We start from the raw sequence: 14,051 nt of genomic DNA, 5'->3' as shown, positions 1-14,051 counted from the left end.
AGTGATGATTTAATTTCACATTTCAAAATCTAAGGTGCCCCCAGCTTCATTAAGGAGAAGAAAAATGAAGATAAAAGGTGTGTCTCTGTTTTGGATTGATCAGATCAGATTTTACTTATAAACTGAGTCATGACTTATGAGTCCACGTTTATTTTTCTATTAGTATACAGGAGCACCTGCATTGCCTGGTGTTATATGAAGGGATTAATTTTCCTCCGCCAATGCCAAATGCAAACATTAGTTTTGTTAACTTCCTTTTAGACAGTATATTAAATAGAGGTAGCCATTCGCTAAGTAATTTGCAATTGTCCTTTAACAAGTTGACCAATAATTGATTAAACAATCATTAATTCCGAGGAAATAATTCTCACGTGACTATAGGAACATAGAAACAGGAGTAGGCCATTCCGAGCCTGTTCCACCATTCAATTAGGTCATGGCTGATCGGTAACTTAACTCCATCTACCTGCCTTGGTTCCGTAACACTGAAGGCTCTTGCCTGACAAAAATCTAGCAATCTCAGTTCTGAAATTTTCAATTGACCTAGTTTCATCAGCATTTTGGGAGAGGGTTCCAGCTTTTCCCTTTGTGAAGATGTGTTTTCTGACGTCACGCTGAATGGCCTAGCTCTAATTTTATGGCTATGCCTCCTTGTTCTGGACTGCCCCACCAGAGGAAATAGTTCTCTCTCTATCTGCCCCATCAACTCCTTGGATCATCTTAAACACTTCAATTCGATCACCCTTAATCTATATTGAAGGGAATATAAGCTAGGCAGGTAGTGCAGAAGTTCAGCCAGAGTCAAGTCCAAGGCACCACAGGTGGCTCAGCTGCACAGGGGGGCGAGACAAAGAATAAAAGTGCGAGAGTGATAGGGGAGTCAATAGTTAGGGGAATAGGGAGGTGTTTCTGCGGCTGTAGACGCAACTCTAGGATGGTATGGTGCCTCCATGGTACCAGGGTCAAGGATGTCACCGAGTGGACGCAGGGCATTCTGGGGGGGAAAGGGTGAACAGCTAGAGGTCGCGGTCCATATCGGAACCAATGATATAGGTAGAAAGAAGGATGAGGTCCTGCAGGCAGAATTTAGGGAGCTAGGAAAAAAAACTAAAAGATTGGACTTCAAAGGTAGTAAATCTCCGGGTTACTACAGGTGCCACATGCTAATGAGTACAAGAATAGAAGGATAGAAAGGATGAATATGTGGCTGGAGAGTTAGTGCAGGAGGGAGGGCTTTAAATTCCTGAGACATTGGGACCGCTTCCGGGGGAGGTGGGACTTGTACAAACCGGACAAGATCCTCCTCCTCCTGTTGTTGTTGCTCCTCCTCCTCCTCCTCCTCTTCTTGCTCTTGTCCTCGCTGTTGTTCCTCCTCCTCCTGCTCTTGGCCTCGCTGTTGCTCCTCCTCCTCCTGCTCTTGGCCTCGCTGTTGCTCCTCCTCCTGCTCTTGACCTCGCTGTTGCTCCTCCTCCTTCTGCTCTTGTCCTCGCTGTTGCTCTTCCTCCTTCTGCTCTTGTCCTCGCTGTTGCTCCTCCTCCTCCTGCTCTTGTCCTCGCTGTTGCTCCTCCTCCTCCTGCTCTTGTCCTTGCTGTTCCTCCTCCGGCGCTCGGCGCTCTTGTTGTTCCTCCTGTTCCTCCTCCTCTCGAGCCAAAACTTGAGCCCTATTAGTGTTGGCAGGGAACTTTGATATCCAGTTCTCTATTCCTTCATCTAAGTCACTGATAGTGAAAAGCTGAGGCCTCAGTACAGATCGCTGTGATACCCATTATCCCTACTCTGTCTTCTACTCCCTAACCAATTCCCTATTCAATCCAATCTGCTGCCTCCAATTCTATGCGCCGACATTTTAGTTGACAGTCTTGTTATATTGACCTTGTCGAATGCTTTCTGGAAGTCCATATAAACAACATCCATAGGGCCCAAGTTTCCACATGATTTGCGCCTGAATTTTAGGAGCAACTGATGGAGAACGGACTGTCTTAGAAATCGCAATTCTCCACAAATTTTTTTTTTCTGCAGTTCTAGTCAGGTAGAACAGTTCTACTTTGGAACAGAATTTTTTCTTCAAAAGGAGGCGTGTCCAGCCACTGACGCCTAATTTGAAAGTTTCCACAGTGAAAACATACTCCAAACTAAGTTAGAATGGAGCAAGTGAAGATTTTTGTAGAAATGAAAAAACCTGTTCTACACATTAAAAAAATCAGGCGCAGGTTACAAATTAGGCGTCCAGAACGAGGTGGGGGGGGAAGGGAAGTCATTAAATTCTACAATAAATCCTTATTTATACTTCTACAAATATTATACAAATAAATCCAACCTGAATAAACATTTATAAGCAAAGAGAAGATTAAATAAACCATCTTCCTACCTGTGTGAACGGAGAATGCTGCAGGCGTTCGTTCCCGCGGAGGGGAGGGGAGGGGGGGGGGGGGGGGGGGGGGAGAAACAGCCGTTTTGTTTGTTCCCTGGGGGGGGGGAGGGGGGTTAAACAGCCGTTTCGTTCCCGCGGAGAGGGGGGGGGGGATTAAACAGCCGTTTCGTTCCCGCGGGGGAGGGGGGGAAGGGAACAGCCGTTTCGTTCCCGCGGAGGGGAGGGGAGGGGGGGGGGGAGAAACAGCCGTTTTGTTTGTTCCCTGGGGGGGGGGGGGGGGGGGGAGGGGGGTTAAACAGCCGTTTCGTTCCCGCGGAGAGGGGGGGGGGGGATTAAACAGCCGTTTTATTCCCGCGGAGAGGGGGGGGGGGATTAAACAGCCGTTTTATTCCCGCGGGGGAGGGGGGGAAGGGAACAGCCGTTTCGTTCCCGCGGAGAGGGGGGGGGGGATTAAACAGCCGTTTTATTCCCGCGGGGGAGGGGGGGAAGGGAACAGCCGTTTCGTTCCCGCGGAGAGGGGGGGGGGGGATTAAACAGCCGTTTCGTTCCCGCGGAGGGGAGGGGGGGAAGGGAACAGCCGTTTCGTTGCCGCGGGGGAGGGGGGAGGAGACAGTGAGAAGGCTGCAAGTGCTGATGTGCTGATGGCAATGTGCTTTTATTTTAAAAATTTCAAAAATTAAACAGCTACAAAGAACTACAAAAATGGCCAAGTGGCAATGTTTTTTTCACACTGAGCATGCGCGAACGCTCCAACGCGCACGCGCAGCGTTGCCGGCAGGAAAAAAACGAATTTAAATAGTACCCGCCCCCTCCCACTTACAAAATCGGCGCGAGTGTAGGCTCCGCCCCCCCCCGGGCGCTGCGCCAGGCAGACAAGGAGCTGCAGAACGCTCCAGAATTGCGAGGTTTTTTTTTTAGGCGCGAAAAACAGGCGCCCAGCTCGGAAGGGCGCCCGTTTTTTATCGTGTGGAAACTTGGGCCCATAGACACACTCTTATCTACCACATGTTAACTCCTCAAAAAATTCAACTCGGCTCATTAGGCACAATTTACCCACTGGCTCACTCTGAGCAACTCATATTTATCCAAATGCTCAATTGCTCGATTAACTTCCCCACAACTGATATTAGACTAATAGGCCTATAACTTCCTAGTTTGTGTCTCCTACCCTTATTAAATAATGCAGTGATATTTGCATTTTTCCAATCCAAGGGGATAATCCCTGAATCGAGTGCGTTTTGGAAGATTATGACCAACACGTCAACAACTTGCTCACCTACTTTTAATACATTGGAAATCTATCTTTAATCCCATTAGTTTCTTCACCACTATTTTCTTTTATTTGCCTCAACTATAGTTACTTACTCACCTTGATTTATTTTTCCTTGCATCTCTGGTACTTTATTCTCATCCTCCACTGTGAAGACCGATACAAAGTAGCTATTTAGCAAGTCTGCCATTTCCTGATTTCCAATTACCATACTAAAACCACAAATTTTTACAGCACTCAGTTTCCACGTAGACCTCAATTCAAATCATGGTGGAAGCAATAACTTGGACAATTATATGCATTTGTCAATATTAATCTCCTGACCACTTAATACCATTATTAAACCTAGTAAAAAAAAAAAGTGGTCAAGCTTCCTAATGGCTCAATTGGCACCATCAGGCCCAGAAAGACTTGGGTTTGGTCCCGCATGTACTGAGATAACTAATTTCAGTCAGGGTGGCAAGGTGCTAGAATTGGTTTCAGTACCTCTGGACTAAGGAGGGCGAAAATAGTCAGCTTAAGTCCTTGCTCCTGGTTGCTATTCAGCAAGTCCTGCTGGAAAATGCACACGTGGATAAACACAGGATTCGGATTGGCTGTAATGCACATCATGGTAAAATAGCATGCTAAGATTCACTATCTATACCCCCTCGCAAAATAAAAAAGTGACTTGGATAATGATCCAGAAGGTGACTAGTGCCTGGGGAATATACCTTAGCAGAGCTCTCAGGACAGAAAGTAAGAAAACTGGAAGGTAAAAAATTTTCAAAGAGAATGTTGGACCAATGCTAAAAGTTTGATCCTCGAGTTTAATATTTCAAAAAAAAGTGATGCAACTAAGTTTGCAGTGCTTGTGTTCATTACACTTGCCCACAGACTTCTGTATGGGCTTTTGTATGACAACTTGCAGTTATTAGAAATTAAAAACAGCACGGTGCCCTCTACAGGAAATCTGGGACAGGACAAGCAGCTGTGTATCCTTAACCAATCAGATTGAAGAATTCTTACTGAGCCAGAGTCTAAACTGCAAATTAGAATATTTAATACAATGTCAAATCATGTACAGAAAGCGAAATAAAGTTAAAGAAAGATGGGATTGAGATAGTGAGAGAAGAGACACAGAAAAAGTTTTTTTTTTAAATCTCCAACAATAATTAAAATCTGAAAGAATGAAACTCCACGCTTTTAGAAGAAAATGTTCAGTGCCAGAAATTAAGTCTCAATCACACGGTTAAAAATGTAGCCAATGAGTAAACCAAAAATTGCAACTATCTGGAGTCAAATTAAAAATATCAAAGTCAAACCAAGCGTTAAAAAAAAGCCAGCTACTCAGATTGAAAACCTATCTGCAAATTTATTAAAAGCCTGATATTTGCTATCTATTTTAGTACAGAACCCACTGTACTATTTACAGTTTAACTGAACAGTCACAGGATCATAATCATACATTTATTTATGAACATTGCCACACTCAGCATTGCAGATATGAATCTCAAATTACAAGCAGACATTTGGATGTATATAGTTTTAACAAATGCATTTTATACTCAAGAGCACCATGATTTTCAACTAATCTGAAGAAAAAAAATGCTTTTAGTGGTCCATTTGTTAAAAATGATCAATTGCTTTTACATTCGTTAAAGCTATCTGATCGTCATCATTCTTACCGGAAACAGTAACCGTTAATCCCGGGTCAATAATCCCACTGTTAGGCCGTACACAGTACCGGCGCGGTGCTGTAGTCTTCACTTTGAAGCATACCCTCTTATCTGCTGGGTTTTTCAATTTGAGGTTTGTAGTTACTACATCTGTAAATGGACCTAAATGTATATACACACACAAAAAAAAACTGCATTAATAAAAGGAAGTACTTCAATTCATACTTTCACTGCCAATTAATTTTGATTCTGTATTACCATGGGGATACATGTTCCACAACAATTCATGCCTTCAATGTTTGTATCTATGTAAGGAAATTCATCAAAGATTGGGAAGCATGCAGCTTTAAACTCCATTTTAGAATTTCCAGAGCTCTGGAACATAGGAATGTTTTATTTCGAGAATTTGATTGAAAACATGACATAAACCAGCATTTACACAGCATCTTTTAACTGCTCCAATGCTCTTTGCAGAGGCGCAATTAAGAAAAAATTCTGGTTGAGCCAAATAAAGGGAGCGCGATTAGGAAGGGTGTACAAAAAATTGTTAACAGGTGGAATTTTTAAAAAAAGGTTTTAAAAGGAGGAAAGGGAAGTGGACAGACAGAAGGGAATTCCAGAACTTGGTTGCTGAAGGCACAGCCATAATGGAATGCACCAGCGGCTGAGGAACAGCGTATAGGAGTGGAAGGAGATTGTGACAGGTTACAAAGATAGGGAGGGGAAAGGCCAGCAAGGGATTTAAAGGCAAGGATGAGAATTTTAAATTAGAGATGTTGGGGTGCCAGGAGGCCATGCAAGTGAGCGAGGACAGAGATGGTAGTCGAACGGAACTTGTGCAGCATCGAACATAGGTAGCAGTTTTTGAATAAACTAAAGTTTACACAGAGTGGAGGACGTGACGCTCGCCAGATTTGGAAGAGTCAAGTATGGAGGTAACAAGTTATAGATGAGGATTTCAATTGGCAGCTCGGCTGAGGTAGAAGTAGGCAATGGTTAGGGGTGGAAGTAGGGTATATTTGTCAGAGAAATTAATGGGGTTAGCTGCTCAGCTCTAGGTCAAACTGTGTGCTGAGATGTAAACAGTCTGGCTCAACACAAGACATGGACCAGGGAGAAGATGGAGTCAGTAGAAGGGTACGTAGTATATGGCGGGGCCAAATTGGCAAGCTTTGGTATTCCCAATGTTTATCTGGAGAAAGTTGCAATTCATAGAAGATTGGATGTCAGACAAGCAAAGAGACAGTGCAGGGATCGAGAGGGGTGATGGGGAAGTGGAGCTGTGTGTCATTAGCATATATCGAAAGCTGACCCCCTTGTCTGTGGACTAGGTCACCATGTAGAGGAGGAAAAGTAGGGGGAGGGCAAGAATGCATACTTGAGACTCTCCAATGATGACGATGCAGGTCTGAGTAGATAAACTATTGTTGGCGATGCTCTGGCTACACTGCAATAGGCAAGTATGGAACCAAGCAGTGTGACCAAGCTGAACAATGGAGGAGTGGTGATGGAGGAGGATGGTGTAACCATGTCAAAAGTGGCAGAAAGGTTGAGGAAAATGAGCAGTCAACATCACACAAAATATAATTTGTAAAATAAAAGAACTGCCCTTTTGCTCGGTTTCCCCTTTTTCTCTTTCACCCAGCTTCCTCCTCAAAGCATGCCATAACATTTTCTGATCAAGGTAATCAAGATCATGCTAATTACCTTAGATTTACTAAATTATTACATCTAAATTATTACATCTATAACCAATTTAGTGTTGTCCCTTCAATTTCAGCAATGTATAATGATGAATGTGTAATAATGTCCATTTCAACTATGAAAAACAGTAGGATCATTGGGCTCAATTTTCCCCAGTATTTGCTGTTTTTTTTGAAGTAGGCTGCTTTTTCTGGCCTAACTTAAAAATCCCCAGTTTCTCCAATCAATTTGCATCAGTGTAACTGACTTAGTTACATTTTTTTTTTAAAAAGGTACCTTTTTTTTTTGCTCAAAAGGGGGGCGTTGCCAGCCACCTACGCCAATTCTGGCCATTTAGGCAACTTTGGCCAGCTAATAATTACTCCATTTCTACTTAGGCCAGCGTATGTGGCCACTCAAGAAAACCCTTGCAGGTAAGGAAATCGGCGCAGGGAAGGAAATCGGCACAGGCAAATGCAGCAGATGCCTGGACAGCAGCTGCAGGCAAGGTAAGAGAGGGGGAGAAGCCTTTCGGTGCAGTTAGGTGCGGGGACTGGGAGGGAGGAGGCCACGCGGCCTGGGCTAGGGAACGCACCGGGAGGCCACGCGGCCTGGGCTAGGGGACGGGGGAACGCACCGGGAGGCTGGGAGGGGGGGGGTGAGACAGCGAACTGGCCGGCATCTGGGGGGGGGGGGGGGGCCACAGAGCAGCGGGAAGGCACCAAAGAGAGAGGCTCGGGGGCGGGGGGGGAAGGTTACTCACCATAATGAAGTTGAAAGAAGTCTCCCAGACTCTGAGCTCTACTGCACATGCGTGACCATTTCAGCGACGGCAAGATCACCACTTTTTACCCCCGATGCATGCGTAGAAGGCCCAGCTCCTTTTTCCAGCACAGACTGCAGGCTCCACCCCCTGAAGTGACTGGCCACGCTGCGCGGCTGCAGATTAGAGGCCAAACATCGGGGAAATTACAATTATTTTTTCCTGGCGCATCTATTCACAGAATTAAGCGGCGCAACTCAGGCATGTATGCCAGAAAATGGGCTCGGGGAAAATTGAGCCCATAGAATTTGCCTTTCCGATCTTGGGTTGTGTCTGGGGAGAGGATTTTGAGCTACATAACTCGTGGATGAAGTATTGGGGTTGCTATTGGTGAAGCAATGAGGTGGTCGTTTCAGGCGACATGGGGAGCATATTAATGCAAGTTACTTTTTCATAAATTGTATGGATACTAACAATCCTAGGGTCAACATTTCAATTACTTATAAAATGACCACTAGAATTTACAACAACTTTTATTTATATAGCGTCTTTAACGTAGTAAAAGCGCTTCACAGCAGTGTTACAAGACAAAACAGATAAATCTGACACTGAGCTACGAAAGAAGAAATTAAGGCAGAGGTAGGTTAATTTAGCATCTAATTTGTCAGAATCATAGAAACATAGAAACATAGAAACATAGAAAATAGGTGCAGGAGCAGGCCATTCAGCCCTTCTAGCCTGCACCGCCATTCAATGAGTTCATGGCTGAACATGAAACTTCAGTACCCCCTTCCTGCTTTCTCGCCATAACCCTTGATCCCCCGAGTAGTAAGGACTTCATCTAACTCCCTTTTGAATATATTTAGTGAATTGGCCTCAACTACTTTTTGTGGTAGAGAATTCCACAGGTTCACCACTCTCTGGGTGAAGAAGTTTCTCCTCATCTCGGTCCTAAATGGCTTACCCCTTATCCTCAGACTGTGACCCCTGGTTCTGGACTTCCCCAACATTGGGAACATTCTTCCTGCATCTAACCTGTCTAAACCCGTCAGAATTTTAAACGTTTCTATGAGGTCCCCTCTCATTCTTCTGAACTCCAGTGAATACAAGCCCAGTTGATCCAGTCTTTCTTGATAGGTCAGTCCCGCCATCCCGGGAATCAGTCTGGTGAATCTTCGCTGCACTCCCTCAATAGCAAGAATGTCCTTCCTCAAGTTAGGAGACCAAAACTGGGCACAATACTCCAGGTGTGGCCTCACCAAGGCCCTGTACAACTGTAGCAACACCTCCCTGCCCCTGTACTCAAATCCCCTCGCTATGAAGGCCAACATGCCATTTGCTTTCTTAATCGCCTGCTGTACCTGCATGCTAACCTTCAATGTCTGATGTACCATGACACCCAGGTCTCGTTGCACCTTCCCTTTTCCTCATCTGTCACCATTCAGATAATAGTCTGTCTCTCTGTTTTTACCACCAAAGTGGATAACCTCACATTTATCCACATTATACTTCATCTGCCATGCATTTGCCCACTCACCTAACCTATCCAAGTCACTCTGCAGCCTAATAGCATCCTCCTCGAAATTTAAATTTGCTGGGAGAAAATCCCGCTGCAATTAACTTAAAAAAAGCCAGAGCTTTCTGTTCATAAACTTGTATACGTCACAAAGTGATTCCCAATACTGCATTAAGATAAGGGGGGAATCTTTTTTCAAATAGAGCTCAAAACAAAAAATATAATTTACTGTGTTATTTAATATTGTAAAATTGACATGTTTTTAGGCAAAAACAGAACCTTGAATTATCACGAGACTGCATTGACAAACGTGCCTGTATAACCTTTCTTCATCTGATGAATGCAAAAAGGAATCAATTGACTTCCGCTCTCCAACCAAGCATTCTTTTAGAATTATGTACAATACAAAAATATGCCAAAGGTCTGTTCCCTTCCACACACTGGTACCAATGCAACAAAACAACAACTGCTTTAAAAGGAACAAGGAAGTTCATACAATGGGGATGGTAAAGGGCATTGAGTCAGCAGTCGATTTTAAATGTTTAGATGAATTCAGGAACATGGACTATTCTCCCAATTTTGGAATGTAAACTAGAATGAGAACAAACAACTTGTATTCATACAGTGCCTTTAACTTGGCAAAACATCTCAGGAAGCTTCACAGAAGCATTAACAAAAATTGATACCCAGCCACATAAGTAAGTATTGGGTCAGATGAGGTCGGTTTTAAGGAGTGCTTTAAAGGAGTAAAGGTAGAAGGGCGGAGAGGCATCGGGAGGGAACTCCAGAGCTTAGGGCTTCTGATGAGAATGGAACCAGCTGAGTGCCATTCCACTGAGTTGGACGATGGAGGCGAGGTGTTGGAGGAGGATGGTATGGTCAATCGGGTCGAGAAAGACGAGGAGGGATAGTTTACCTTTGTCACAGTCTCACAGGATGTCATTAGTGACTTTGATAAGAGCGGTTTTCAGTATTGTACTGTGGCAGGGGCAGAAACCTGATTGGAGGAATTCAAGCATGGAATTTTGGGAAGATGGGCACGGATTTGGGATGTGACAGCGCATTCAAGGAATTTGGAGAGGAAAAGAAGGTTGGAGATGGGGCGATAGTTTGCAAAGAGGGGGTCAAGGGTTTTTTTTTGAGAGGCGTGATGGCAGATTTGAGGAGAGAGAACCATTAACAATAACAATCATGGGGGCCAGCAAGGAAAGTTGAGTGGTCAACCGTTTAGTGGGAATGGAGTCAAATAGAATTGCTTACAAAACAGTAGCAAAAACAAATCTGAAATCAAATTTCAATACCATGTCACTTTTATATAGAGTGACCATACTGTGTGATGAGAATTTCAAACAATTGTACATTCCTGTCTGGCGTAAAAATAAAAAAGGGAAGGTGGCTCAACCGTGGCTATCAAGGGAAATCAGGGATAGCATTAAAGCCAAGGAAGTGGCATACAAATTGGCCAGAAATAGCAGCGAACCCGAAGACTGGGAGAAATTTAGAACTCAGCAGAGGAGGACAAAGGGTTTGATTAGGGCAGGGAAAATGGAGTACGAGAAGAAGCTTGCAGGGAACATTAAGATGGATTGCAAAAGTTTCTATAGATATGTAAAGAGAAAAAGGTTAGTAAAGACAAACGTAGGTCCCCTGCAGTCATAATCAGGGGAAGTCATAACGGGGAACAAAGAAATGGCGGACCAATTGAACAAGTACTTTGGTTCGGTATTCACTGAGGAGGACACAAACAACCTTCCGGATATAAAAGGGGTCAGAGGGTCTAGTAAGGAGGGGGAACTGAGGGAAATCCTTATTAGTCGGGAAATTGTGTTGGGGAAATTGATGGGATTGAAGGCCGATAAATCTCCAGGGCCTGATGGACTGCATCCCAGAGTACTTAAGGAGGTGGCCTTGGAAATAGTGGATGCATTGACAGTCATTTTCCAACATTCCATTGACTCTGGATCAGTTCCTATGGAGTGGAGGGTAGCCAATGTAACCGCACTTTTTAAAAAAGGAGGGAGAGAGACAACAGGGAATTATAGACCGGTCAGCCTGACATCGGTAGTGGGTAAAATGATGGAATCAATTATTAAGGATGTCATACCAGTGCATTTGGAAAGAGGTAATATGATAGGTCCAAGTCAGCATGGATTTGTGAAAGAGAAATCATGCTTGACAAATCTTCTGGAATTTTTTGAGGATGTTTCCAGTAAAGTGGACAAGGGAGAACCAGTTGATGTGGTATATTTGGACTTTCAGAAGGCTTTCGACAAGGTCCCACACAAGAGATTAATGTGCAAAGTTAAAGCACATGGGATTGGGGGTAGTGTGCTGACATGGATTGAGAACTGGTTGTCAGACAGGAAGCAAAGAGTAGGAGTAAATGGGTACTTTTCAGAATGGCAGGCAGTGACTAGTGGGGTACCGCAAGGTTCTGTGCTGGGGCCCCAGCTGTTTACACTGTACATTAATGATTTAGACGAGGGGATTAAATGTAGTATCTCCAAATTTGCGGATGACACTAAGTTGGGTGGCAGTGTGAGCTGCGAGGAGGATGCTATGAGGCTGCAGAGCGACTTGGATAGGTTAGGTGAGTGGGCAAATGCATGGCAGATGAAGTATAATGTGGATAAATGTGAGGTTATCCACTTTGGTGGTAAAAACAGAGACAGGCTATTATCTGAATGGTGACAGATTAGGAAAAGGGGAGGTGCAAAGAGACCTGGGTGTCATGGTGCATCAGTCATTGAAGGTTGGCATGCAGGTACAGCAGGCGGTTAAGAAAGCAAATGGCATGTTGGCCTTCATAGCGAGGGAATTTGAGTACAGGGGCAGGGAGGTGTTGCTACAATTGTACAGGGCCTTGGTGAAGCCACACCTGGAGTATTGTGTACAGTTTTGGTCTCCTAACCTGAGGAAGGACATTCTTGCTATTGAGGGAGTGCAGCGAAGGTTCACCAGACTGATTCCCGGGATGGCGGGACTGACCTATCAAGAAAGACTGGATCAACTGGGCTTGTATTTACTGGAGTTCAGAAGAATGAGAGGGGACCTCATAGAAACGTTTAAAATTCTGACGGGGTTAGACAGGTTAGATGCAGGAAGAATGTTCCCAATGTTGGGGAAGTCCAGAACCAGGGGACACAGTCTAAGGATAAGGGGGAAGCCATTTAGGACCGAGATGAGGAGGAATTTCTTCACCCAGAGAGTGGTGAACCTGTGGAATTCTCTACCACAGAAAGTTGTTGAGGCCAATTCACTAAATATATTCAAAAAGGAGCTAGATGAAGTCCTTACTACTAGGGGAATCAAGGGGTATGGTGAGAAAGCAGGAATGGGGTACTGAAGTTGCATGTTCAGCCATGAACTCATTGAATGGCGGTGCAGGCTAGAAGGGCCGAATGGCCTACTCCTGCACCTTTATTCTATGTTTCTAAGAATCTTTATGTAATTTTAAAGTATGACAATTCCACTGACCTCAAAGTCATCTACTTTCACTTTTCCAATTATGCTACTCATTTTTAATTTCAATTCTAATTTTTGGGGAGTATTTTAGAATTTGTTCTTGCTATTGTTAACATGGAGGGAATATTAACAATTTAAATTCACATGGAAACTAGTGGATTCTGAAAATAATTTACAGTTGTGCACAACTTAATTTCACTATTCAGTTAAGTTATGCATTTTTATCATTGCAACAGAAAATTGTTACAATTTTCAATCCATGATAGTAAGTTGTACTTCAAAAGTTAAGCCAGTAGCCCTAATACAACTCCACCAAATTCAGATTAAATCCTTATACCACTATTAAACACTACTTTAACATTAATAACAATGACTAATTTAAATGCAACACATACCACTGATTATTGAACTCTGACCCAAATACTATTCCAGGTATGCTTGGTTTCTTTGGAATAAAAAAAACTCTCCATTGACACGTGCAATTCTGCATTAAATACATGTCTGAGTGCACATGACCTGGATACAGAACCATTTTTTGAAGAAACAAGTTTACTTAGACACTACGCTTTTAAAGTCAAAAAGTAAATTTCTGTTTGAGGGAAAAAAAGGACTTCCAAAAAGCAATTTAATATTTCATCATTTTTTTTTAAATCAGCACTGAGCAAGTTTTCAAATAAAGTAGGATGCCCCCTCTAGTACATGTTGGGCCAATATGGATCAAATCAAGATGGTTAGTAAATAGGCATGTTGTCCTCAAATAGACAAATTAGCATTTTGAAATCTTACACTGTACCTAATGCTGACCCACTAACATGAATACAAATATATACCAATGAATTGCATGTGGCCATGCTCATATTTAGCTGAAGGAAATAGTACCTCTTTCATCTGTTTGTTGTAACAGGTTGAGAGAAGTTGCAACCCACACCTGGAACAACCAAGAATAAATAGCCAAAGTAAGTAACCCCACTATTAAAGAGGGGAGACGGGGACCGATAGACCAGTTAGTCTGACATCCGCTGTAGTAGGTAAAATGCTAGAATCTATTATTAAGGATGTGGTAACAGGGCACTTAGAAAGTAATAACAGTATTGGCCAGAGTCAACCCAGATTTATGAAAGGGAAATCATGTATTTGGACTTTCAAAAGGCTTTTGACAAGGTCTCGCACAAGAGACTGATGTGCAAAATCAAAGCACATGGTATTGGGGGTAATGTACTGACGTGGATAGAGAACTGGTTTGCAGACAGGAAGCAGAGTCGGGATAAGCGGGTCCTTTTCAGAATGGCAGGCAGTGACTAGTGGAGTGCCACAGGGCTCAGTGC

The 14,051-nt window shown here is 43.5% G+C and overlaps 1 protein-coding gene across 4 annotated transcripts in view; it reads right to left on the bottom strand.

Moving 5' to 3' along the window:
- Window positions 1–14,051, bottom strand: part of vapal (VAMP (vesicle-associated membrane protein)-associated protein A, like) — a 159,219-nt gene that overhangs the window by 90,503 nt on the left and 54,665 nt on the right. For all 4 annotated transcript variants that reach the window (XM_070896170.1, XM_070896191.1, XM_070896160.1 and 1 more), the window contains exon 2: window positions 5,309–5,461. In XM_070896170.1, coding sequence (XP_070752271.1) covers window positions 5,309–5,461 — 153 coding nt within the window. The remainder of the gene's footprint in view (window positions 1–5,308; window positions 5,462–14,051) is intronic.

Source organism: Pristiophorus japonicus, chromosome 1 (assembly GCF_044704955.1).
Source record: "Pristiophorus japonicus isolate sPriJap1 chromosome 1, sPriJap1.hap1, whole genome shotgun sequence".
Lineage (NCBI taxonomy): Eukaryota > Metazoa > Chordata > Chondrichthyes > Pristiophoridae > Pristiophorus > Pristiophorus japonicus.
The sequence above is the reverse complement of the archived record's forward strand: the minus strand, read 5'-3'. Positions and strand labels throughout refer to the sequence as shown.